The sequence below is a fragment of a genome, unplaced genomic scaffold, assembly GCF_019419815.1.
Source record: "Pyrus x bretschneideri cultivar Hongxiangsu unplaced genomic scaffold, Pyrus_bretschneideri_v1 Contig10, whole genome shotgun sequence".
Taxonomy (NCBI): domain Eukaryota; kingdom Viridiplantae; phylum Streptophyta; class Magnoliopsida; order Rosales; family Rosaceae; genus Pyrus; species Pyrus x bretschneideri.
The window spans coordinates 6144982-6172058 of NW_025999391.1; the positions used below are offsets into that span (position 1 = coordinate 6144982).

The following is a 27077-nucleotide window of genomic DNA, read 5'->3' on the forward strand; positions in this document are numbered from 1 at the left end:
TGAAAGCCTTGAATTCCATGAGAGTCTCTCCTTTTCATGAAAGGTTTTGGAAGATATAAGCTTCGCACTTGCAAGAAGTTCCATATTATATTGGCTTTGATGAAATGAGTAGTATCATCGTCACTATGATCAAAATGAATATCTAAAGTTGCTTTGCTTGCTAAGCTTTTACCTATTCACTTACTCCAAGCCCCAATACTCCATTTGCCACCAACAGTTTTATATTGCAGAAAAATAAACAGCAAAATACATTTTACAAAATTAATGTTTGAAGTTAATTTTAAAATTTTAAATTAGGTTATGAGGTTTTAATTTTTTATATTGCATTCTGATGTTCTGATAGTCAATCGTTAGTTGTTCAGCTAGAGTTAAATGGTTGACAATACAATCAACTTAACGAAAGGTGTAAATTAGACAAATGTCAAAACATTAGAATATAATGTAAAAAAATTAAAACTTCATGACCTATTTTTGACACTAACATTAAACTTCAATAGTGTGAAATGTTTTGCATGCTACATAATCTTATCTAGTCACTTACTCCTTGCCCCAGTATTTCATTGGTGATCCACTCTCTAATATTGTAGAAAAACAAATCTCCAAATGCAACATACAAAGGTGATAGATATTATGATATATGCGATAGAGAATGAGAATATATATCTACATAATTATATATAATATGAGTTTGGTAGTGATATATGATATATCCCATGCATGATTTGATAGGGATATGTGTTTTTTTTTGCCATCCCTATGGCTTGTATATTCTACCAGCCTTGCAATGCTCCACTGCCAATCTGCCAGATTAGTGGCTGATAATCTTATTAAGGATGCTTTCTACTTTTAGGATGGGGAAGAATTGTTTTCTAGCTTCTCTCTCTTTTCTTTTTCTCTTCTTTCATAGCAAGATCCTTGGGGCTAGCTTTCTTCTCTTTCATCGAAATATGCATGCATGCTTTCATTCTCTATGGTCGGCGGTACTTGCTAAGAAGCAAGCGCGTTAGCATTGGGGGAGAATATTTATCTTTTCAAATGTAGATTAATTAATTGATTAATCATGGAAAAGTAGTTTAATTTGTTAAACCTATAATGATTTTCAGTCACGCGTAAAGAAAAGTGCTTGCAAGAAAAGCGAAATCATGAGGATATCACTGGCTTCCTAGTTGTTGTTTATTTATAAATGCTAGCTATGCTAATTGCTAGAAGCTCGGTGGCCAACTTAATTCTCACCAAGGAGAAGCCCGTTTATGTAACCATAATCAAAATATGAGGAATTAGATTGATGGAGAATTGAATTGAGGAGTTCGAATGAAGAGAAGTCATAATCGAATTTTCTGTTGACGATGTTTGCTTAAATGTTCTAAAATCATAATAGTAACTAAGTTCATATAAGTTGTTTAACTGGAATAGAAATTCATATGATTACCAAAATGCCCTTGTTATTTTTTGTTTATTACATCCCTATATTTATTTTTAATAAAAATTTAATTAGTTATGCCACTTAGTATTACAGTCTAGTGGTATTCCTCTTCACTTATAAGTGAGAGGCCTTAGGTTGGATTCTCGCCAAAGGCGAATTTGAATCACATTATTATTGCTAGCCCATTGTGAGGCTAAACCCGACCTTTTCTCCTTTAGTGTAGATAACAGCATTTATTCAAAAAATAAAAATAATAACATAAAAGGAAAACAAAAAGAATAATTTCATTATTTAAATAAAATTGTTTATAATCTAATTAAAAGACAAATGAAAAACTCTAGCCAAATTCACCTTCCCACCCCACAGATCCTAAACAAGAAAATAACCCACTCATCCACTGTAACTCTCTCTCTTTCTCGATCTCAACTTTTTTCTTTGATTGAAAGCCACAAAAGTTCCTTTCCCTCTCCATTAACTTCTTGTACAATGAATTGTTGGTAACTAATTTCATGGGAAGGGAAGATTGCTAGTGTGGGGGGAAGGTAAAACGGTAGGGGTTTCTGGTAGTGGATGGCCGCAGTTGTGTGAAGGACGCCTAGAGGAAGAAGAAAGAACACCTAGATTGCTGTTGGGTTGGAAGGTAAGTTTGGAATTTAGAGATTATGTGAGGGTATAATAGGTACAAAAAGTGGATTCACGATTCTTCCCTTCTCCCGTAATCAAAATACCACGTAAATGCAGGAGTCTAATTCCTCCAACTATTGGAGTTAGATTCCAATATTCATGTAGGTCTCACAAACTATTTGATTCCTCCATAATTGGTAAGCACCAGGGTTTTCCGTAATTGAAATTCAATTTCGTATTTTGATTCCAATTATGGTTACGTAAATGAGTCATAAATGATCTTGGAGAATGTGAATATCGCCAATGCCAAGTGGAGGCTAGGGCATAATTGGGGTTAACTTTAAGGGTAATGTTAAGGGAGGCCAAAATTTTAAACCAAATTTTATAAACCAAATGATGTGATTGTTGTTGATTGAATTATTAGTTAAGTGTTGATCAACGTGTTTATTTCATATAGTGACGTATCATTTGATTTGTAAATTTGATTTAAAATTTTGATATACCTAGCATTACTCTAACTTTAAATGGTAGATAGACCACTTTTTAGATCATATTTTGTAAACTAAGTGATGTGATGGTTGATTGTTGGATTCAAATTTGATGATTTAATAAAATAATTCAATTATCAACCGTCAAATCATATAGTCTACAAATATGACCTAAAAATATAATCTCTCTCGCATCACTTATATTTTAATAAAAGGAAGTTGGTAATATGCAACATATCGATTGCCTAATTGCATGTTGGAGATCAAGTAAAGAATTGGAAATTTTGGGTATATTTGAGGTTATTAAAAGTACTTCTGACAGTGTTTAAAAAAAGTTCAAAATTTTTTCTAAAAAAAAGTTTCAAAAAGTATATATTAGTTATAAAAAAATAAAAAAAAATAAATAAAAAAAACCACTTAAAAGTGCTTGCCAGAAGCACCTACTTTAGTGCTATGTGCTTTTTTTTTTATTATGCTAAGCAGACTAAATTTTTAAAGGTAATACTATAGAAATTAAATTTGTAGATAAAATTTACAAACTAAATGATGTGTCACCAATAGAAATGAGCATATTTATTAACGCTTGAGTATTAATCCAATCATCAACTTACATGTCATTTAGGTTATAAAATTTTGTTTACAAACTTAGTTTCCCTAGCATTACCCAATTTTTGAACTAAATATTATAAACTAAATGATGTGGTTATTAATGATTGGATTATTACTTAAATACTGATTAACGTGCTTATTTTCTATTGATGACACATCATGTAGTTTAGAAATTTAGTCTCTCTAGCATTACCCTACTTTTTAAAAAAAAAAATTCACTTTAAGTATTTTTTTCTTCATGAGATTATATATGTGACTAGCACATCAAAATACATATATAACAACTTTTCTAGAGATTTTAGACTTATTATGGTCAAATTTCAACAACTTTATTATATGGAAGTTTTGACAACATCTGCCCTATATCTCAAAATCGAAACACTAATGCCAGACCATAGGGTTGGTTACGTCCATCTTTACAGAAACAGCTTATGGATAAACACACATGTATAAGATGGAATCTGGTCCTGTATATACCATATGAATTTTTTGTTTAATTTGTTTTTTGGTGAATGTCACATCCCGGCCTGGGCGGGACCACTTCCCGGGCCCAACTCCACCGTAACACAATATTGTCCATTTTGGGCCCCCAGCACACCTTCACGGTTTTGTTTCTGGGAACTCACACGAGAACTTCCCAATGGGTCACCCATCCTGGGAATGCTTTCGTGCGCTACTTGCTTAACTTCGGAGTTCCCATGGAACCCGAAGCCAGTGAGCTCCCAAAAGGCCTCGTGCTAGGTAGAGATGAGAATATACATATAAGGATCACTCCCCTGGGCGATGTGGGATGTCACAATCCACCCCCCCTTAGGGGCCCGACGTCCTCATCGGCACACCACGACCAGGGTTAGGCTCTGATACCAAATTGTCACATCCCGGCCTGGGCGGGACCACTTCCCGGGCCCGACTCCACCGTAGCACGATATTGTCCGCTTTGGGCCCCCAGCACACCCTCACAGTTTTGTTTCTGGGAACTCACACGAGAACTTCTCAATAGGTCACCCATCCTGAGAATGCTCTCGCGCGCGCTACTCGCTTAACTTCGGAGTTCCCATGGAACCCGAAGCCAGTGAGCTCCCAAAAGGCCTCATGCTAGGTAGAGATGAGAATATACATATAAGGATCACTCCCCTGAGCGATGTGAGATGTCACAGTGAACCTCTTAATTATTATCTAGAAAATCTAATTAGAGGGTAGGTAAAGATTTTAGTTTCCTTTTAGGTATACATAAATATATTCTTTTATCCTTCTTTCCTATTCATCATCTTCCTACACAAATATTTAGTTTTTGTAGTCTGCGAACATGTCTTCACACTTCTTTCTTGGTCAAACCAGAAGCAACGTTTTCCATTTCTCTTATTTGGTAGGAAATGGAATATATAAAATTTAAAATTTAGTGTTAGGTCTAATTCATGATTAAGAAAGGACCCCAAAAGATTACAAGAGAGTATGATTCTCTCTCTCTCTCTCTCTCTCTCTCTCTCTCTCTCTCTCTCTCTCTCTCTCTCTCTCTCTCTCTCTCCATGTTCATATCACTTACAACAACTTTTTAAAGCTTGATCTCATTATTGTTTAGCAAAAAAGATAATCGAGTTGGCGACTGCCCAATGATTTAAACAACGTTAGGAGAATATATATATATACACCTCGCCTACCTCACAAATCAACGGCTCCAAATACAAAGATAATCTTATACCAATTTATATGGACACATAACAACCTTGGGAAAGATTTGAAAGATCTTCTTTCCAAAATTAAACCTCCATATGTGTTTTCTTTCATGTGGCTGACTAAATACAAACAATACCAAAATTTGATTAATTAATTCGAGTAGGAATATTTATCGCATGTGGTTAGATTTGTTCTACATATTTGTATTGCGAACATAAAATCTTAGTGATGATATGATTAGTACCAAGATACCAGTATTAACATTTTGCTTAGGGTTTTGGTCAAGCCTAAAATTCATGACATTCTATTTTAGGTCAACATATTAGTGAGTGCAATAAATGACATGGTCTTTACTTTTTAATTTAGAGTAGGGTTTTTTTTTTTTCTCTTGAAAGAAAATGCAAAGAGTAGTTTTTTTACATGAAATTGCTTGTCAGTCGATTATAACATGGATGGCCAAATAAGCATCTGTTAAAATAAAAGAATCACTAGTTTATTACCAATGAAATTGTGTAAAGTTTCCAATTAGCAGTGTGTGATCACAATAAAAACTCAGCCTTTCTTTTGGAAAGTAGAACAATTTTAGAGAGTATAACCCCATTAGGAGGAACTTCGCATTTCTTGAACTTTACTCTCTGAGTAGTGCTACACTATCTATTTGTATTATTATTTGTACTATCTTTCTAACAAAGTTAGGACTTGAACATATATGAGTCTCATCTCTATTAAAGAGATAGTATAAATATGTGATAAGAATAGTATTTTTATTATGTTTCGATACTAACGTTTTAAACTTTTAAAAACGCGAAAATTATTACGTAGTTTTTACGTCACTGTATTATAAAGGCGGCCTAAAAGCAAAGCGAATATAAGACATGCAGTTTGGGCCTCATATTAAATTAGGCTTTTATATTATCTTCATACACTTATTATATATCTTGAAACTTTGATCATCCTTGTAGTATTGATTGAAAAGAAGGAAAAAAATCTATTATTCACATAAATCTAATTTGATGTACCTCAAATTCATATTATTATGAAAAAAAGATCATATTGAAGTACTAAATTAGGAAATTATTTCAGTTTCGTTTTAGGCTTCAATTTGCAATGGAACGGCTTTTCTATATAAATTCCCTTGTTTTTTTAACTTCTCTAACGATGTTAACTTAGTACAGTGTAGCATATGCTACCCAATTTTGATATATAAAAGCTATACTTATATATATATATATATTAAAAGTTGTTATAATATACGATTCTAATTAGAGCCCTAAACTAAGGATTCCAACTCCCCAATAATCAGCATTGTGTTAATCACATGCATGTGAACGAGAACATGGACTATGTGTTTGTTAAATCGAATCATTGATCCCTTGGAAGTGGATGACCTCATAAATTCCAGTGTAATATCATTGTTTCTTCACTAGCAATAAAATTTAAAGCAAATATAAATTAAGTCAAATTAGTCAGAATAGTGTGATTATTTTATGTGGCTAAGTTAGAATTTTTTCAGTGTAATTATCTTTATCGTTGGTTGAAAGAACATAAAAACGCATCTAACCCAAAAAAATTTAAAACTAAATGCTTTCTCTTGTCAAAAATAAATAATGCTCATTCCTTCAATTTTATAACTAAATTTCCAACAGGTATAAGTATATTTTTATATAGTAATAATTTTATAATATAAGGGTAGCTATTAGTGGCAGTCTAAATAAGTCATTTTAAAATATATTTTTGTTTTCTATATATAAAAAGATATAGAATTTTTTTTCATTGTGTCAATAATAGTCAAAAGAAACCGTCAATGATCGCACCCCACATAATATTGCCAGAAAGATCAGTTTTTAGATTGCCAGAAATATCAGTTTTTAGATCATTATAGAACATAGGATATATATGACGGTTGGTTTGATTCCTTCTATAACTCATTAAAAAAAATATCATCAAACACCACATCATGTTTTTTTACGAATAGTATAAAAAATAGTCTCTCTAATATTTAGTGTAATGTTATATTATAGGATATAATCGGTTGATGAGGTCGGTAACACAGTTTGAATGAAGTCTCAAGTTATCTCCTAATTAATCACCCAAAGACCATTTTAGGGTCATTGCACCTGGCGCTACCATAGGCCTGCATGTGGCATCGGGCTTTATATTTTATGTTATTTATTTCCAAATTTTTATGTGAATTTTCTATTGGAGCCTTCTCTTAATCCTAGGTGCCGCCCCCTTCCGTTGTAACTATACCACAAACCCCGTCAAAATCCATTCATAGATAGTCTTCCAAGTTCGAGAGTGAGAGTGAGAGAGGATTCAGGTGAGGTTTTGATTAAAAAATGGGATTAGAGGTCGTATAAACCAAGTTTTATAGATGTCACATGGTTTTTCCAATTAATTAATCATAAACTACTATAAGTATATAGTTAAGTAAATACCCTTTCCCATATTGTGGTACTCAATTCATACACTAATTGGTATTATCATCTTAGTATAACAATATGAATTGACTAATCCATACTCACTAAACAAATTCATCTGATTAATTAGGATTAAATGTATATTTTATATATGATACTCTTGAATATCTTTGACTATAATTAAGATTTTGAAGTTATGATAGAATCTCTATGTTGTAATAATGTAATTAGGACCAAACAAAATTTAATTTTATTGTGATAAACTTAATAGAAGTGTAGTTACCAAACAAATTTTATTATTATTGTGACAAACTTAATAGAGGTGTAGCTACTAGCTACAAAAAATATTTTTTTGGACTTAATTATCTTAATTGAAAATTGTATAGATACAAAGAACTACCTTAATAGTGTAGCTCAATTTAGTGCTTTTTAGGTCTAGTTTTTTTTATAGCTAATGCATGTATGTATAAAGCACTATTTCTAGTATAAAAAAATTTCATGCAAATAAGTTGTCAACATGATTATGAAGTTAGAAATATTTTGGCTTCGATATGTATACTGGTAAACTCAATATTCTAGATAAATACTTGAAATTCGAAAATTAGATATTTATCAGGTCATCAGTGTTAGATGATTACGTCACCAACGTTGAATAATTGCGTAAACAAAACAAATTGAAAGATAATTTTAGATTTTTACTATCAGGAAATTTATAGAACTTTAAATTTTCAAAGCCACCTTTTTTAGCCAAACATTAACTTGGCTAAAAAGCGGTCCGTTTGTAGATTCAAAGATTTATAGATGACATGTAGCGAACATCTAAACAAACCGTTCAATATATATTTGTTCACGTCAATACTTATGCTCTAGCGACAGACAAATGTCTAAGTTTCAACTGTTAGATAATTATTTAGAATTACTATTTTACAAGTTTTAGACCAAATTAAAATCACTTCTAAAGATTAGGTAGCTCTACGCATTGAACTCAAGCATTTATATGGTGAAACTATGATGGACATAATAGAACAAAATCCCATATACAATAAATATCTTTATAGTGATATCCTATATAAGAGTAAGTTTTGAGAAAATTGTAGCAATGATTCTTTAACTTTAACCCAATTGGAGTAATGGTCTTTTAACTAAAAATCCATGACCACTGGTCCCTTAACTCATCAAAATGTGCAGTTATGATTCTTTTCATCAACTCTGTCCGAATTTCGTCAAAATGAGTCATATTGGAAGGACCATTGCTAAAACCGGGTTAAAGTTAAGGGATCATTGCTACAACTGGGTTAAAGTTAAGGAATCATTGCTCCAATTGGGTAAAAGTTAAGAACTATTTCTCCAATTTGGTTAAAATTAAGGGACTATTGCTATAATATTTCTCATTTGGTTTTCCATATTTGCCCCTTAATTCAGCCTCACATGTGTGGTATGTGACTCATTTTGACAGAAGTTTTAACGGTGTTGGTGAAAATGACTATAATTGCATGTTTTAATGAGTTAAGGGACCAATGACCATGGATTTTTAGTTTGAGTAAACCATTACTCCAATTAAGTTAAAGTTGAAGAGCTATTATTACAATTTCCTCATAATTTTCACTTAGTCATAACAAAATTTTGGTCCCTGACCAATTATACATAAGAAAACTCCAGATTATAATAAATTGTAATTTTCCTAGGTCATGTATCTTTTGTAAAACGCTGGATCAATTTGGAAACAACTTCAAATTATGAATGTATTTTTATTCTTCAAGTGGTGGCAGTGAACGTCACCACTTAATTTATTGATTTTATTAAAATGAACAGGTTTACTATGTAAAATGAACAGATTTACTATGTAAATCTCAAAACTTAATAACATCATTTCAATATTCATGCTCACCATAATTTTGGAGTGAAAGTATTCCATATTTACTGGGTGCAAATAATAATAAACCCATAATCAATTCAATCGTAGCGATACAATATGATGCTGCCTTATTTTAGCTTCCCTCTTCGGACACATTCTTCACTATACAGTTCCAAGAATTTTAAACTCATATTTTCTGTCAGAATCTCAAGGCTTCTCGAGAAACCAAGTTTTGCAAGTTGGAACTTCAATAAATATATCTACGTGCCCAACACAAAAAATAATGTTTTGTCTACGTGGGTGTTTTAGGTGCTATGAGATTCATGCACATAGACACGTCAATCTCCATTGGCGCAGTCTCATGCTTCTCCATCCTCCCAAAGCTGCCATGCAACTCAATTATTAACAAAAATAATGCATCTTATTTAAACTTGGTCCTCGAAACCCTAGCTGCATTTGTCCTCGAACCGTGGCTACTGTAGATCAGAGCAGAATGTAGAGAAGAAACTCCGGAAAAAATTATTACTTTTATGAATGTTTCATGGCTTCAGTATTTGCATGCAGAGTTCCACATGTCAGGCACTATCTAAGGCCGGCTTCGACACGTTGGATTAGCTTTGCAACTACAGAAAATTTGATGGAGTATGATCGTCGCTATGGAATGATCCTAACCGTCCAGAAATTAAATTTATGTAAGTATCTTGTCATGCGAGCTACCAATTTTATTTATTTTTTGTGTTTTTTCTTATTTATTTATGCCACAATAAGAGCTACTACTCAAATCCAATCCATGTGGTGTGACCCATCTTATAGTTACAAACCATTATTATTAGTGGGTGAGACCCGGGTATTTCCCCATTTGGAAAGTCAAAACTTTATGATGGGGTTAGTATTTTGAAGAAAAAACAAAAATACCAAAAATTAGAGGGTAGAGAGTCACTTGGGTTTTATGTGGGGAAAGTCAACCATTTGTTTAGTATTTGTGCAAACCAAATTTTGCAACCACCACGCTTAGTATTATGCTAAATCAATCTTTGATAAAAAAAATTAGATGATAATATACAGAGGTATATAATCATCATCAAATGAACAGAGGGCAATGCTATAGAGCTCAACGTTTTCCAGTAAAGCTTTATTAACTTATTTACTGATTAGTAAGTCACTGAAATTTAATTAGTGATGAGCGCACGTAGAATGTAGAATGATAAGTAGAACTAGATTAGACATTTGAGATTCAAAATCCTGATAATAAAAGAAAAACGTACTAATTAATATACCGTTTGACCATTTATATTGAGGGAAAATGTTGAAACTATAAGAAATAGTTTCTAAACTCTAGTAATAAAAGAAACTAAATGCGGAGAAAGTCGGCGATTCTACCTCTGAATATGTGGATTATGCTTTGAACAAAATCGTTAAGCTCACTACTCTCTAACATGAATGGGTGATCTTAACTAACTTTGCAACTACATTAACTGCAAGCATCTTATAATATTTCTGATGAACTACTCGTTCAGGGTTTCAAACCAGAACGTGACCCTTAAACCATATACAATTAGAGATTAGCCTACGATTACGTCATGAATGGAGTTTGACCAGATAGGAACAAAGAGATCTCGATTCCTTGAAACACATGAGACCACATGGATCAGCCGATTGTAACTACAATTTTGGAATAATATTAGTGACTTCAATTATACCGTTAGTGAGAAATTAGTCAAATGTCTTTGTTGTTAGCAAATTAAAATTCCATTTTACCCAACTAATACATGTGCAACAGATATATGATCGGCCACCCATCATCACCTATAAACCTTGATTTTTTACCAACTAATTGATCTCCATAATCCATATAATTGTTCAATTATACTAATTAAGAGGGGCACCATTGACTATGACCAAATCAATGCATTTGGATTTTTTATTTCTTATTTTTGCTATTTTCTTTCATTATGGTTGTGGCAAACCACCTTAGGCTCGTTCAGAAGTGTTTCTAAAATTACTGAAAACACTTTAAAAAAAAAAAAACATTTTTAGGTTATAAAAGCTCCAGTTATGTGCTCGTAGGAAGCACTTCAAGTATTTTTTTAGAATTCACTTGAATTTGTACAGATTGGTTCAAAAAATATTTTGACAAAACCGTTTTCAACCATTTTAAAAGAAGTTTCAAACGAGCTCATTATCTTTTAGTATATAAATTAATTAGTTAGTTAGTTATTGAAAAATCAACATGCGGTGTGAGATGCTTAATTATGCTAATTAGTAGCATTAGTGCTACTAACCAAAACGCTTCCTTCTCAAAACCCTTTTAGTCAGCTGTCAGATTCTGCATCGAAGACGACAGTTGGTTACTTTGGCAACTTATACTATTATACGTATACAGTTATACTGGTGACAAATTAGGTATTTGAAAAGCTTGGTTAATTTGTCTTTCACCAATAGAGGTATGCTTGCCCAAATATGTACAACCAAAAATACTTTGAAATTAACTCGCGTATTGTATTAATTACAAATAGCACTCATTATGTATGTATAAACGATTCACAGTAACATTTTGTCGTAACGTAACCGATGATAAGAATTCTTGGCTGCAATCATTGGAAAACTTTGAACAAATCATGACCACAAATTGGAAACAAATATGATAAGCCATATGAAAATGATGCTCTACAAATTAAGAGAGGTTCAACTTGGATTTTTTTTATGTGCCATGTGATAATGAAAGTGACACACTCGGACTTCTCCCATTAGGTATCATCTTATTCATCCTCGATTGAGTAAAAGACAAATTTAGAGTGTACATTATTATTTAGGATTGCGAATTCTATATCACGTCGGCTACCTAGTTTGTTTTTTTTTTTTTTTTTTTCTTGTTTGATATAAAGAATGAATCTTAGCTTGTATCATTACAGTCAAAGGAATTGATATAGATTAGGGTTTGGGCAGCAAACATACAAATGAATCTTATCGATTAGTATGTTATTGTACGAGCTAGTAACCATTCAACGTTTACAAAATTTGACATTCATTAGGTCATCAACGTTAACTGATAGCGTTACTAGTGTGAAGTGAGGATATAGGCAAATAATGAAGCTGATTTTCATTGACATGTCATCTATGAAACTATGAATCCTCAAATTGAGTTTATTTAGCCAAGTTAAACCTTAAATGTACTTGTTAAAAGGGGCCGATTTGGGAATTCATAGCTCCATAGATATGTGAGAGTGAACCAACTTCAATATTTTCTTACGTCATCACTAACGATAATGACCTCACATGTATTCAGTTCTTAACTAACAATAGTGACCTAATAAGTGTCCAGTTTTCAAAGCGTTATATAGTTATTGAAAGTATTTTTAAAAGTTGTGACCAATGTGAGATAACCCCTAAATGTTAGATAACTTTTTGTACTAACCTTATTACTTATTCAACTTGAACGAACTTCCACTAAATTTTTTAGAGAGGACATCCAGACGTAATTCTACTTCATCAATAGTTTAACAACATAACAAGTTAACGCACTCGAAAGAAAACGTTTTGTAACCGTGTACACGAATGCCTGAGAAATGGACCCAATAAAGCCAGATAAAATTTTGTTGCATGCATAACCCGATGTGTGGTTTTTGTCTAATTTCCAAGTGGCAGGAGGAGATTAGATAGAGAAGGGACCTACAAGCCATGGACCAAAATACCGGAGTGACAAAATTGGTTGAGTCAGGTGATCCTCATAATTTAACCACATGGACCCAAAGTAGCCTTCAGTGGATAGGGTCCAATGAGGTGCAATATGACTGGTTTAGCAAGCTGTACAAACCAAGCCGACGAAGGGCCAGTTGTACTGGTATGAAGAAAATCATAGGGTGGTCCAATCTAAATTTGCTATATGGTCCAGAGGCAGAGTGAGGAATGAGGATTTTCTTGTGGCTGAGAAGGGCACGGTGAAGTCCCTTGTGAAATACATGGAGGTACTTGGCAAGTGCCATGTGAAATCCTCATGGCTAGGGAGAAACAAAAGGATTTGAATCAATTTTTGCTTTGATTTTCAAGATGTCGGTGTGCATTTATGTTTAGGAAATCAAGTTTGCTAAGAATTTAGATATTTCATCAACTTGTTCTTTGATTTCAATGTTTTTGGACTTTAGGTTTAGGGTTTAGAGAGAGGTGAAACAGTTAGGAAGAGAAAAAAATTGAAGTCAAAGATGGTGATGCACAAGAGGGCTTTATTGCATGTCATTTAGGTTTCTGAGGAGACAAACTCTTGAGTGTCGACAGTTGTATATGACTGGCGAGAGGATCCATTTTTTCTTAAATGGGCTAAACAAAAGTTTTATCTCTCATCACATGACAAGTTATGTGACGAAAAGAAGAACGTTGTTGCCTGTAGGTAAGATTTTATCATCGGAATGGGAACTTACCATCACATTATATGGATCAAGCCACCTTGCATAATTTACCATCCCTCAATATGATATTCATTCGAGTTCAAGGATATCCCCATTCATTTATTGTTTAGTAGGTTTTGGGTAGAGGAACCCAAAATTCCACAATACAATTTGCTTTTAGTGGACGTAGAAAATAGCCCCATTTTGTAACTCAGTGGAATTGGGAAACACCATAGGCATTCCATCTCTTCTGTTCTTTTTAGTACCCTCATCATTCAACACACTGCAGTCCTGGAAGCATGAATTCTTGGCAGGGCCGGCGTAAACGTCCATCGTCTCCCAGCCCTCTCACATCTAATCGTTACTTCCAGCTCCCATAACAGGCGAACCCGACAGCACGAAGAGAATCTCACTAGTTAACAGACTCTTAAATCTTTTGAGCCAGAAACAAAAAGTTCAAAATGAATAAAACTGTCATATAACTGCAGAAAAAAGGCCAGAATCTGATCCAAAAACACCTTAAAATTATGTAGTAAGACTTGTATATATATTGTTTCTTTGTACAAACAAAAAATTGGTGGAGAAAGAAATAGCTCAGCCACCACACTACAAGAAAGTATGTGTACTCCAAATATCTATCTTCCTGCATAGATTGGCAGAAGAAACTAGACAAAGGAGAAAGAAAAAAGAATGCACACCCACTTCCACGTATCTGCTTCCCCTTCGACGGCGAGGATTTTACACTTTGAATGCCCAAATAAAAGAATGAATAAAGAATTTTACTGAAGGGGCATGGATATAAAACGGGGAAAGAAAAGGAAGAAAAAAGATTTACAAACAAATGCAATAGAATTTGAATTACTGTCCTACCTAGAGAAAACAAGGGAAAATCATGTCCAAGCTTCCTTAGCCTCGCTCATGTAAAAACTCGAAGGCAGGATGCTCAAGAAGTTCCTCTGCTGGTTGGACATCTGAAAACTCCTTCTCTTGCAGGGACGTAGAGAGGTCATCAACCGAGAAGGGGATGCTATATTAACAAGCACGGATTAGTGGCAATTCAAAGTGCCAGTCTTCACTGGGTAAATGGAAATTAAATAAAGCAAATAAACGTTCAATCACTAGACAGTTTCAATAGCATCCCGTAGAAAGCATGGTTTCATTTTATGCATTGCTTTGCATGCATTCATGCAAGTTTATACATGTATGGTCATTTTCCTTCACTCTCTGTCATACAAACTCTTCCAGTAATTAATCAACAGAGAACACATGAGAAAACGAAAGCCCACCTGGAATTGTCATCCAACAAAAATGAGTTGCTGACAGCATTGTTCGAGTCCTCAGTCATAAGTACTCTCATACTGGAAATTACCTGTAAAATGATAAATATGGTGATTGTTAAGAACAAAAATCACTGGACGATATGAATCCAAATACTGCTAACTAAAGAAGATATTGTCATAAACAAGCTTACATCTGGAGATACACTTCGGGTGTTGTAGTTATCATCCCAATAGAGAGTACATATTCTGTACAGCTGTTGAACACTCAGGATCTGAAGAAACGAAGAATTAATATCAGAGAGAGACGAGAGAAAAAGTGTTGGTTGAGTGGGAGTCTCTGGAGAATAAGCTGGACTGTTTGAGAGAGAGAGAGAGAGAGAGAGAGAAGAGAGACTCACAGGGCACAGATCATAGGTGATTTCATCATATGAAATTCTGTACTTTTGATGTATGACCTGTTAAGTCAATGTGAGTTAAAGATCAAGTAAGTTCCATCGCCAATTATTTAATGAAATAAATTATAATGAGAGATATATCCTACAATATGGAGTTCACTAACAAAATGACAAATACACGAATATGTTTCGTTTGACACAAAGAGGGTTAAGCCTACCAGGAAACCAACAGCTTGTCTTATGTGCTTAAGTTCATCCCACGATGAGCCCGCATACTGGAATCCAGGGAGATGAAGCCAACGAAAGTCAGAAAATAAATAAGGATGAATTGAGCAATTACAAACAAGGGGGAGAATCACCTCTTCTTTTGCTTGACAACACCACAGCTCCAATTCAGCCAATCCAGATTTCACATACTCCCCATTGCTGAATGTACAGCATTCACGACGTAGAAGAAGACTGGAAAAGAAGAACATGCTCCGGTATAAATGAACTTTTCAGCATAACCAATGAAACATCCAAGCAGAAAAAAGTACTTACCTATTAAACAGTTGAACATTAATATAGGAGAAAGTCTGAGTAAAGATCTCCTTGACAAGAACAGGAGGCACCTGAAACCCCAAAAAAAGAATAGGATAGGAATAACACAAAGTAAAATGTATGGCATTAGCCAAAATTAGTATATAATAGTACAATAAGTTTCTTACAAAATTTTCTTTCAATGTGCTAAGGAAAGTGCTAAGGCTGTCAATAATGCTCAGCCAGTGACTCGCTGGAGAATCTTTCCCAAAGGACCGACCAGATCTTAGTACACCCTTTGACGCTCTTGGTGCCTGTATGACAGATGAAAAAACAAAGTTCGAAGTGAAGAAAACAAAAACAATTGGATAATGAAACCAATTTCAACAGACTCATTCAAAATGTTTAGGAACAAGACATAAAAAGTCAAAAACCACGAGATGAATTGGATTTATATCCAAAATTGTATCACGGCCGCTGCACCTCTTGGTAGGACTAAGATTCTTTTTTTTCCAGTCAGACAAGTCAAATAAAATTCAGCGTACCTGGATACACAAAGAAAGCAATGGATTCAACTCTCTTTTCAAGTTGTCTCGAATAATGCCATATATTTTCTCCACATATGCTGTAAGCTGCTGCTTGAATAGTAATGCTGGGTACTTGGCCTCCACTTGGCGTACTACATCAAGTGCAGGTGCAAGGTTTGCAGAAGAAGGGGATGAGCGAAAACCCTGCAATTTCAAAACCATATTATATAAAACAGGAGTGAAATGTCCAAGAAATAATCAAAATAATAATGCATTCCAAACGAAATATAAAGCAAAAAGAACCAAAGAGAAAGTAGAAAAAAGATTATATTGAAGACTGGATACCATGGTCATCCTCCCAAAGAGAGATGTCGGAGCGGGTGGTTTCTTTGCACCTGCACCAGCACCCTTCAGACTTCGTTGGAGTAAGAACAATAATGCAGATGTATTTGATAGCCAGTACGCCATGTGATCATTGTGGTCTTGGTTCTGGAATCAATAGACAGATTAATTGATTATGCATAATTTCTGTCATATTTCTCATGCTTTAAAGCATCAGATTTCAGTTTTGTTTTTCACTTCCTACAGAAAACCTTATACAAAGTAATGCCATTACCTCAATTTCGGAACCAATCATCTGGATGAGGCAATCAAACACACTAGTCCTTTCAGCCTCAAAAGATTTCCAGTGGAGAAGACACTTGTAGATGGTAATGGCCGCAACAGGCTTTCCTTGACTGAACCCAACGTTTTTCACGACACAATTGATAAGAGCATCAACACTCTCCTGTGGAAAAGGACCAGGCATGATGTTAAAAGAAGCCAACCTAATCAAAGGATGTTCGTATTAGTTAGAACATACATGTTGACGTTCAACAAGTGATCTCCTCAACTTGCTATCAGATTCAGTGCCAAACTTCTTCGGTGTTGCACTTTGTGGTTCCTGCAAAGACGCTTCTGTCAACTACTAAAAGATAGGGAGCAGCTATATGAGGGAGAAAGATAAAAGAAGATTGATAGCAACAGAGAAGAGAGAAGTAAAATTACATTGGCTCTGCTCTCTTCGTTCAAATGGTGACCATTTTCTACTCTCTGTGAAATAATAGCATAAATCAATAAAGAGGTGGGTGGGTGTGTGTGTGTGTGTATAGAGATACACAGAGAGAGAGAGAGAGAGGGAGGGAAGGAGGGAGGGAGGGAGGAAAGGGAAAGATAAGAGAGGAGTGCTACATGAGTTTCTGGAGTTGGTGGAATTGGTGGGTGCTCATGTGCCCTTTTAACAGGTGTACTTATTTGCTGTCGCCGAAGAATTTTGTTTTCAGACTCAATGTCAGCAAATTTCTCTTCAAGCCTGCGAATGAAAGTAACAATCACTATGAGAGAGAGAGAGAGCGAGCGAGAGAGTGATGACTAGTCGCAATTTGAACGATATTCAGACAAAAGAAGCTTACTCAAATAACCTTTGCATGTTCGTCTTTAACTTAATAATCTGTGATTCTGCCTCCAAAGCTTGCTTCAACCTTTCTTCACTCATTTTGTTTGCCTCTTCATATTTCTTTTCTGTTTCGTCAATTTTTATCTCCAGTGAATTCACTAAAGCCTGCAACATATTAATCAGCAAGACACATAAGTAAATAGGGATGCAAGGTTAAAATTTATCAGCAAATAGAAATGTACGAGTTCATTTCCCCCAAAGTTAGCGTACATTCTTGATGTATCAACTCTAAAATATCAAAGTACAGTCCTCGACAACAAATTCTATACTTTTTGAGCACTTTACCTTAAGTTGTTCATTTTCATTGGTTAGCTTCTCCATCAAGCCATGGTCAACAACTGGAACCTCCTGTATTACCGGGACTACTTTTTCTGCTCTTTTTAAGGCTTCACGCTCCTTCTCAAGCATCGCCTTCGTTTCTTTAAATTGAACTTGCATCTCTTGCAAAGCAGACTGTAGTTTTTCATTTTCTTGTGTTTTGGCTTCTTCCAAGTCGGCCTACACGCAAGAGAACATAGCATTCAAATGAGAGACACAGGATAGCAAGAACCACCATCCCCAAAGTAGTTTTGCTCAAGAAGATGATGCAAAGAACAATCTAAGTTGTTGTATGCCTAGCCAAAACACCAGTATAACAACTTTACACGCGTTTTAGTAAATTCATTATCATGCATACCCTTATGCGTTTCTCCAGCTGTAATCTCCATGTCAATTCTTCAACTTGCTTTTCTAATTTATTTTTGGCAGCTTGGAGAGCTCCTGTTTCCCTTGCAGCCTGCATAATATAACAATAAAGAAATGAGACCCACTAAGATTTAATTGCCAACAGTCGAAAGAACAAACTTAACTTCTCAGCTGCTACAGAATGGAAACAAAATTAAAGAAACATGACAAGAAATCTTATTTCGGTGGCACTTGGGAAAATTATCGGGCTCCAAACCTTGTAGATGGATACATCTCCAAAAGATTCTATTCTTCAGTTAAAACGTCCAAACTTAAACCTAATAATGCATATGTCTCATTGAACAGACCTCGCTATGAAAGAAAACATAGAAAGAGAGCTTATTACCATCTTAAGCTTTCGTAGTTCAATACGAGCAACCTTTCCTCTCCAAGCACATTGTGTGGTAATTGCAGCTTTCTTTGTCTTCCTATACTGCAACCGTGCCAAGAACTTGCGAGTTTGACTCTGCAATCACCAAAGAGAATCATTTAGGAAAAATATATGAAACATTAAATCCTTTTAGCAATAGGAAGGCATGATAGGCATTTAAAGTTTTAAATCACTCCTTGAAACATTTTGAAATTCAAAAAAGTGGTATTGGAATTTCATGCATAACTTCCACATGGCTAAGAAAAACAAAATAAAAATAGAGCTGCAGATTTTGATTATAACATTGATCTATTTTATCATTTTACCTGGATGATAATTGCTGCTCTGGTCTGCCTTCTAAAGCGTAGCTCATTACGAGCAGTTAACCCTCGCATACCGGTCTGAATAGATACAGCAGAGCAATATAATTCTTTGTAAGCTTTCCTAGCAAGATACATGCGCAAATGCCTTTGGATCATCTGACTGGAAGCTTCTCTCCTCATGCCCTGATAGACATGTCGAGCAAGATGTCCTACAATTGACATGACCATAACATCACAGCAATAAGCCTCAAGGAATCAATAGACAAAAGTTCTTGAAAACTCAAATTAACATCTAACTAATCTACCTCTACAAGCAGCTTGGAGTCGTATTGCAGAAAGACGGAGCAAAATAAAACTTCTTTTAGCCAAATAAGAGCGAACTTTCCTTTGAATAATACTAGCTGATCTTCCCAAGACCTCACTTCTACGAGCATCCAATTCCGCCATCTGACCAGCCCGAAGGAAGACCTTCGTTTTACCAATCTGAAAACATGAATAAGCTAGTAGGTTAGGTTTAGTTTGAGAGAACACTAATTTGCCTATTAGAGGATAATATAAATTAAATGCATCATTCCGGCAAGGATTAAATTAAGACAACAACAGTACCAAAAAAAAGGTCCAACTTCAAAAGAGAGCATCACTGTATTAGAATTTCAAGCTGAGAAGCAAAATTGATTATTGGATCAGCATTTACCTGATAACCTTCTAGGCCCACCTTCTCTAAAAGTTTCTTGCAAGCATTGACCTCATCAGTGCTAAAGTATAACATAAGCGGAAAGAAAAAATGTTAGGAACTTCAATGATGTGACCAATCAAGATTTAAAACCCCAACCCATAACAAAAAGCATAAATACCTCCCATCCAGAACTTCGGGTGCAAGGAGGCCAAATCGGTCTACAAATTCAACAAAAGCTTTCCTAGTAGGATATCCAGCACAGCTTATCCTGATTGCTTCCATGACCCCCTGAATTCAGACCATGTATAAATGCCGGGAATCTTAATTACAACACTATCAGGAAAAAAACAACCTAAAGATATCAACATTCTCTTACCCCACACCGAAGTTGTTGCAAGACATTTTTGTTCTCAAAGATCGCTGGCTTAAGAACATTGTTGGGTTTTACACACCGGATATAATGTGGCTCTGTAGAACTGAGAGTTTCAAGCAATTGTTGCAGTTGTTGCTGCATAAAGTACAAATGAGGTGTTAATAACTCACAAAACAAGAAAATATACAAATCATTTGCTTAAACAGAATTTAAAAAAAAAAAAAAAAAAAAAGAAAAGAAAAGATATCAGACCTTAAACCGAGAACCTATTGAAGAGAACTTTGACGACTTGGATGAATCCTCAACTAATGACGTAAACATGCCCGAGACAAAGGAACATGTAGAAGCACTCAAAAGTGCTTGATGCTCAGTAACCACATAGTCCTTGTTCTTGTCCAGAAACAGTTCAGTTTGATAAGTGACCTGAAAGTTATATTAAACCCTGTTACTTGGTACAGATAAGACTCTAAACTCTATAACCACAACATATTACATTTATCCCTAAAACTAGCAGTAACCGTAGAGGTCGACAAACAAGTATACTTACATCACCAGCATAATGGCAAATTGTGAAGTCACTTTGCGACAATTTTGGTTTGGTGAAGCGCTTATGATTTTTGAATGTTTGATATAACTTCTGAGCAAATGTTTCATGTGTCGATCTTGGAAACATACTACAAAAAATAAGCCTCAGTTATCGCACCATAAAAGAGTGTCAAAATAGTTTTTAAACAATGGTAAGTCAAGGAAATCAACGTGACATAAAACTACAGGCTAATCCAAACTATTTTACTCACCAAGCTTCATCGAGAAGAGCAATTATCCCACCAGGTTTCTGAAATAAAACAGAGTTAAATTTAAAAACATCATAAGAACTCTGACACAAGAATCATCATAAAAATAAATGTGAAAATTATAACAACAAAAAACCAAATCAACACAATTACTTGAACAGTACATTCACAAAAAAATGAAACTAAATATACATATAAATACATGGTGTTAAATAGCAACATAGAAAGAAATTACAGTATTCGAGTTAGACAGCACAAACCTTTTCAATCATATCCAGGATATCTTGGTTGTCAACAAATTCAATGTAACTCCAATCAATCTCTTCTTTTGTATATTCTTCTTGCTCCATTTTGAAAACGTGCTGCCCAAATAAAATAAGCAACATAGATTAGATGTACTGAAGAAGTGCTGAGGATAGAGAAAATAGGGAGTCCATTGACTGACAAACCTGATTGAAATGTTGCTGAAGCTTCTCATTTGTCAAATTGATGCAAAATTGCTCAAAACTGCAAAATTCATAAGCAACCATGCATCAGGAGAAAGAGCCAAACAAGTTCTAATAAATGGATTATCAAACTCTAATGAGCTGAAATGTAAATCATATTTTCAATGCATCTTATGGATACCAGGACCATCATGTCTCTCTTACAAACTGTGAACTTTCCGACCAACCCTAGGCTGTCCGAAGTGGGAAGATCATATGAGTGGTACCTAATACGATAAATTTACAATACTCAATAGGATCTGGTTGAAACCTAGCATATTCAGTGGAGCACAGTGGACTGCTATATGATCATGAGAGCAATGACTTGAAAGTAACTGATAGGAGATTATGCTCCAACTATTTTGCATCTGATGCGCACACTATCATCGAGGAAGGGGGACACTTCTTCACTTGACGAAACTATTTCATGTCAATTATGTAAACAAAAGGAATACCAATGAAGCACCTGTTAGTTTTGAAACTCTCAAATCCATAAATGTCGAGAACTCCAATTAAGAATTTTGAGTCAGGGTCCTGACCAATTGAACTGTTAATCTTATCCACCAGCCTGCACAAACAAGGGAAATTACAGTGATACCAGCATAAGTAACCTCAGTTTCAACTATGGTTCCAAATCTAAGTAAACGGTAAAACCAAGGAAAGACCATACTACTATATCTTCAGTCAAACTTTTTTTGGTATAGAAGCTTACCAATCAAACAATCTCGAGTAAACAACTTTAGCCAAAGCATCTCTACTGACAGCTGCGGCTTCTGGATCTAGCCATTTTGTGATTGTTTCATCACGTGTAACAATAACACGTTTGCAAAGAGAATCTTCTAGCGCCTTCGCATCACACCTGAACAAAATTCATTGAAAGAAAAGGATGCATTTTATTAATTTATAGAATATGGAGAAGCAAACTTAATATAAGAGCACCAGCTTGTGTGTGACAATGTGTCGATGAAATTGCATAATTACATGAAAAGATCAGCAGCAGTTTTTAGGTGGAACAAAGACTTGTCGTCCTTCGGCATGGACGAGTCCATTTCCTTTCCCTTTGCAAATTCAATGTTTCCGAGATGTAGAATTGCTGCCACAACTCGAAATATGGCATCCTAAATACAGTTGCAAAGGTTAATTATAATTCAAGGCCACTTATGAGAAATCTTAACACTTGAAGGTACCCTCTATCATTAATACCTGTTCTTCAGTACTTATTCCAACAACCTCCATTGCCTTCCTTGTAGCAATGTATTCTTCAGCATCATCAAGCCCATCCAATTCAATGCAATCTGATTGATTCAAATAGTGAAATGTTTTTGGGTGTCCCAATTTGAACCTTTGAACATCCTGGAGATGACAGAGAAAAATCAATCCAAATTGTTAGAGAAGAAACCTTGAGCTTTGCCTGAAAACAGAGACTAAGCGTTTCTGCTTCTAGTTGGATTTAATTTCATATTAAGAGATTCATTTACCTCAGGTGGTGCAGCGCAAAGCATGTAGAAACAGTGATAGTTTCTTTCAGGACTGGACACCTGACAAACACGCGATCTTTCAAGCAAGTATGTTCTTATTGCAGCCCCGGAGATCCTCCCATTCTTATCAAACTGAAGCTCCACAAACTTACCAAAACGACTGCAGCAATCAAGACAGGCAAATAAAGTTATACCCAAATCGAGCATGTAGTAAACATAAAATTCAAGACGTGAAGAAACATTTTGAATAAAGACCCTCTCACCTGGAATTATTGTTTCTAACAGTCTTCGCATTCCCAAATGCTTCTAAAACAGGATTTGACTGAAAGTCAAGAGTAACCATAACATATTAACGTCATACAAAGATAAAACAGAGATAAGAAAGAAAATAGTTGTGGATCATAAATTGTATCAAATCTTATGACTTCTCATATCTGTTTGCAACTTAAACTGAGGTTCTAAATCCTGGGTACCTCCAAGACTTGCTGCTCAACACTCCTCCCTTCGGCAACAGCTCTCCCTCCCATGTAGGCAAGATAGCGCATAAGCAGTTTGGTGCTTTCTGTTTTACCAGCCCCACTCTCACCACTAACCAATATTGACTGACTTATTCCGTCATTAATCATAAGTCTGTAACCAACCAAACCAATGGAACCTTACACCATTGGACAAGAAGAAATCACATAAATAAACAAATAAGTAGTGAGAATGTGAAAATGTACCTATATGCTGCGTCTGCAACAGCAAACGGGTGTGGGCTTAGTTCACCGAAATCAGCCCCTTTATATTGTTCCATCATATGGCTATCATACAGATGAGGTAGTCTACAAAAAGGGTTCACGGCAATCAAAATGCTCCCTGTGTACGTCTGGAAGCAGCATTTAGTACATCAGATCATTGGCTTTCATATACTAAAAGTTAAAATTAAAAGCACACTCACATACGCAAGAAGATGGAAGAACGTATTTAATTTAGTCAATACTTACATATATTTCATTGATATCATATCTTGACCTTAAATTATCTAGGACACCTGGTTCATGCAAATAAGCCAGCTTGGTCATATCATCCACTCCACAGGGTGGGGCCTCAGCATCTTTAGGATAGACATTTGAGGCTTTAACGACAACCTGCGAGAAATAGGGAAAGCAAGGAAGATCCATAGAACTATCAGAACAGGCTAAATGATTCAACATTGAACATAATTACAGAGGTCGGGATGCACAAATTTGTGGTAAACAAAAATAAAATGCACCCACCGTCTTTCCTGAAGTGCAGAGAACCTTGTAGTTTTCACCTTTAATCTCCACAATTTCACCATCGAGCCAAGCTTCTTCAGGATCCTCGATCCAAACAAGAGATCCAACCACAAGACTAATAGCAGTAGCCTGGAGTAAAGAGTCCCAATAGTTAATATACCAAGTGGATCATTAGAACAAGAATTTATTGTAACGCCAACAACACATAGTGTATCCGAAAGATTTTCTTTTAATTTTTAAAACAAAGGAACTCAACAGAATTAAGCAGAAGAGTCAGCATACATGTAATTGAGAGGAAAAAAAAAAAAGGAGTGATCCAATCCAAAATAAAGAAGATAAAGAAAATAATGCATTCTATGATAATTGATAAAAAAAATAGTTAACCACTCAAACGGGAAGAGAGTGTTAGCGGTTTAAATAAGTTGACTGATAACTAAGCTAGATTCAGCATGAAATAAGCTGAATAATGAACCTTTTGAAGTTCAAACTCAGTTACTGAACTCAAAATTATTGGCAACTCAAAAACAACCACATCATTCCCAGTTTCACTTCCAAGACTCTATATTCCTACTGCCAAACAAATCTAACTGATGTTCAGTGACTGATTTAGGCATGCTCGTGAAATCTGCAGCCTGAATACTAGTACATATTGCATACGGGAGCTGAACCAATGAGTCATTGCCAGGGCAACCCCAGAAACAGACATCCAAATTACTGATTACATTGAGTTACAAAGTCTCCCTCTAGTCAAATAAATGCCTAGACCCTAAACAGTGTTGCCAACATGTCAATGCTACGAAGAAGAAGCTCGAAACAGTTGCTCACTGAACACAGTCGGGCATTTCAGTTCAATCACATTGAGTTATAAAGTCTCATTCCTGTCAATTAAATTCCGAAACTTTAAGCAACGTAGCCAATACGTTTATGCTACCGAAGACAAAGCTCGAAGCGGTTGCTCACTAAATCCAGACGGGCATTTCAACATGACAGCATAAGTAAACAAATCCGACCAAATGAACCAAAACAAAAAACAACGAAAGCAAATCAAATCTCTGTTCTCCTCCAAACCAAGCACAGATCAGTCCACAAGCAAGTAAAGCAAACACAACCATGAAATGATCAACAAATTCCAATCTTTAAACACAACCTACATACAATATCAAAATCCCAGAACTCCAAATCAATGAACTATCCAAAAAAATCAACAGAAATATAAATAAAATATATAAAAATACCATTTTTACAGTAAACTGATCAGATCAGGGACTTGGGTTTGCTTCTGGATCTACTCCCAGCCCTTCCCAACAGAAACCATCCAATTCCAGCAACCACAAAAGCTTCCAACTTCTCCTCCTTCCACTACAATTTTTGCCGATTTTTCTTTCCAAAAAATAATTTAATCAAAAAAATTGAATGACATATGAGAAGCTTAAACCCCTCCAACAAATCCAAATAACTTGCCGAAGAGATTAAGCCCCCCTCTGTTTTTTTCCAACTAGATTTTCTTGCTCTTTGTTTTTCTCTGTTCTGTCGACTTTGGTTTTTATTTTTTCGGGTCTCTGTAAAGTTTTATTAACATAATTTTGTTCCAATTAACGATTTAATTAACAAAATAAAACGCCTATTAACTTCCTGAGTTTCCGAAACTGCCCTTGGATGTTGACTGTAATTACGCAATTTTAAGACACGGTCCCGCTGGACTTCACACGGGACTTGTGTGAAAACTTTGACCTTTTAATCGAATTCCGGACGCGGTAAACTCTCTCTATTTCTCTACTTCTTTTCATGAGCAGTACTTGACCGCTTTCGCTATTGAATGTTAATTGTTTTTTTTATCGTAATTTTACTGGTAAGAAAAATGTTAAAGGATTTATAAATAATTTGAGATTTAAAACTAGTAAAAACATTTTTTTTTTTTTCACTCACAGTATCATACGGGCCATGCACGACACAAAAATGATGCGAATGCAAGAGAATTTTGGTGATTAATCGCATGATTTGTATTTGGTAGAAGCAGTTTTTATTTACAATTAATCACTTTACAAAAAATTACAGTGTATCATTCATATATATGGCATGAACTTGTAAGGAAATGTTACGATGAATATTGCTATTTTTGGTAGGACAAATATGTTAATTCATTAAATCCTAAAATTTATGAAAGGTTGTTATTTTTTCTAAATTTTCTCCCCATCCCTACATTAAATTTACATTTGTTTGGCTAGCATTTAAATGATAATACTATTTGGTTTGGGCTATCTTCTCAATTTCAAGCACTACTAAAAGGGGTACTATATATTTATTTTTTTTAACAAACGATATTATCTACACTAAGGATGAGGGGATAGGCTTAGCTTCACAACAGCTATCAATAATATGGTTCAAATTGGTATTTGACGAAAATTGAAGCTAAGAAGTGAAAATGAATACTAACTAGACCGTAGTACTAATCGGCAATCATATTTGTATTTTATTTTGTCATAGTACAGTTTTATAGGTTTATTTAAGTTTTATAATATTAAAAAAAAAAACTTGCTATGCTTCTTCTTGATAATTTTTAGGTTAGACGTAGTGATTTCTAAGGCTTCGACAAATAATACAAATATTGTTATCGATTAGACTCATCAATGTCACATCCCGGTCCGGGGCGGATCACTTTCCAGGCTCGCTCCACCACTATAGCAAGATATTGTCCGCTTTAGGCTTACCATTCCCTCACGGTTTTGTTTTTGGGAACTCACGAGCAACTTCCCAGTGGGTCACCCATCATGGGATTGCTCTAGCCCCCTTCTCGCTTAACTTCGGAGTTCCTACGGAACCCGAAGCCAGTGAGCTCCCAAAATGCCTCGTACTAGGTAGGGATGAGAATATACATATAAGAATCACTCCCCTGCGCGATGTGGGA

At 35.0% G+C, this 27077-nt stretch overlaps 1 protein-coding gene across 2 annotated transcripts; it reads right to left on the reverse strand.

Moving 5' to 3' along the window:
* Positions 1–13979: 13979 nt before the first annotated feature.
* Positions 13980–25740, reverse strand: LOC103960156 (myosin-6). 2 transcript variants are annotated; one of them, XM_009372597.3, is made up of 39 exons: positions 25408–25740; positions 24173–24301; positions 23900–24043; positions 23636–23781; positions 23387–23543; positions 23177–23235; positions 22914–23073; positions 22639–22788; positions 22417–22553; positions 22148–22294; positions 21902–22003; positions 21400–21457; positions 21211–21312; positions 20954–20991; positions 20704–20830; positions 20409–20579; positions 20160–20291; positions 19962–20071; positions 19802–19862; positions 19413–19590; positions 19111–19316; positions 18761–18880; positions 18368–18466; positions 17977–18189; positions 17657–17796; positions 17427–17547; positions 17244–17288; positions 17059–17139; positions 16813–16983; positions 16542–16685; positions 16215–16400; positions 15858–15983; positions 15691–15761; positions 15510–15609; positions 15369–15425; positions 15154–15210; positions 14947–15027; positions 14762–14844; positions 13980–14502 (listed from the first exon to the last, which is right to left on the reverse strand). In XM_009372597.3, the coding sequence occupies exons 1-39, from the start codon at positions 25408–25410 to the stop codon at positions 14382–14384; spliced, it is 4533 nt and encodes a 1510-aa protein (XP_009370872.2). In that variant the 5' UTR covers positions 25411–25740; the 3' UTR covers positions 13980–14381. The 2 variants fall into 2 exon arrangements, with proteins under 2 accessions (XP_009370872.2, XP_009370864.2); XM_009372589.3 differs by having other exon boundaries at positions 17648–17796.
* Between the last annotated feature and the right edge of the window lie 1337 nt (positions 25741–27077).

What these genes read in the sequence shown, in the direction of transcription:
- LOC103960156 (XM_009372589.3), bottom strand. An exon ending in TTCAGCAACATTTCAATCAG is followed by an intron (nt 21,313 to 21,399) that starts GTTTGTCAGTCA and finishes TTATTTGGGCAG; the next exon opens with CACGTTTTCAAAATGGAGCA. An exon ending in TGCTTTCTTTGTGTATCCAG is followed by an intron (nt 15,984 to 16,214) that starts GTACGCTGAATT and finishes TCTGTCATACAG; the next exon opens with GCACCAAGAGCGTCAAAGGG.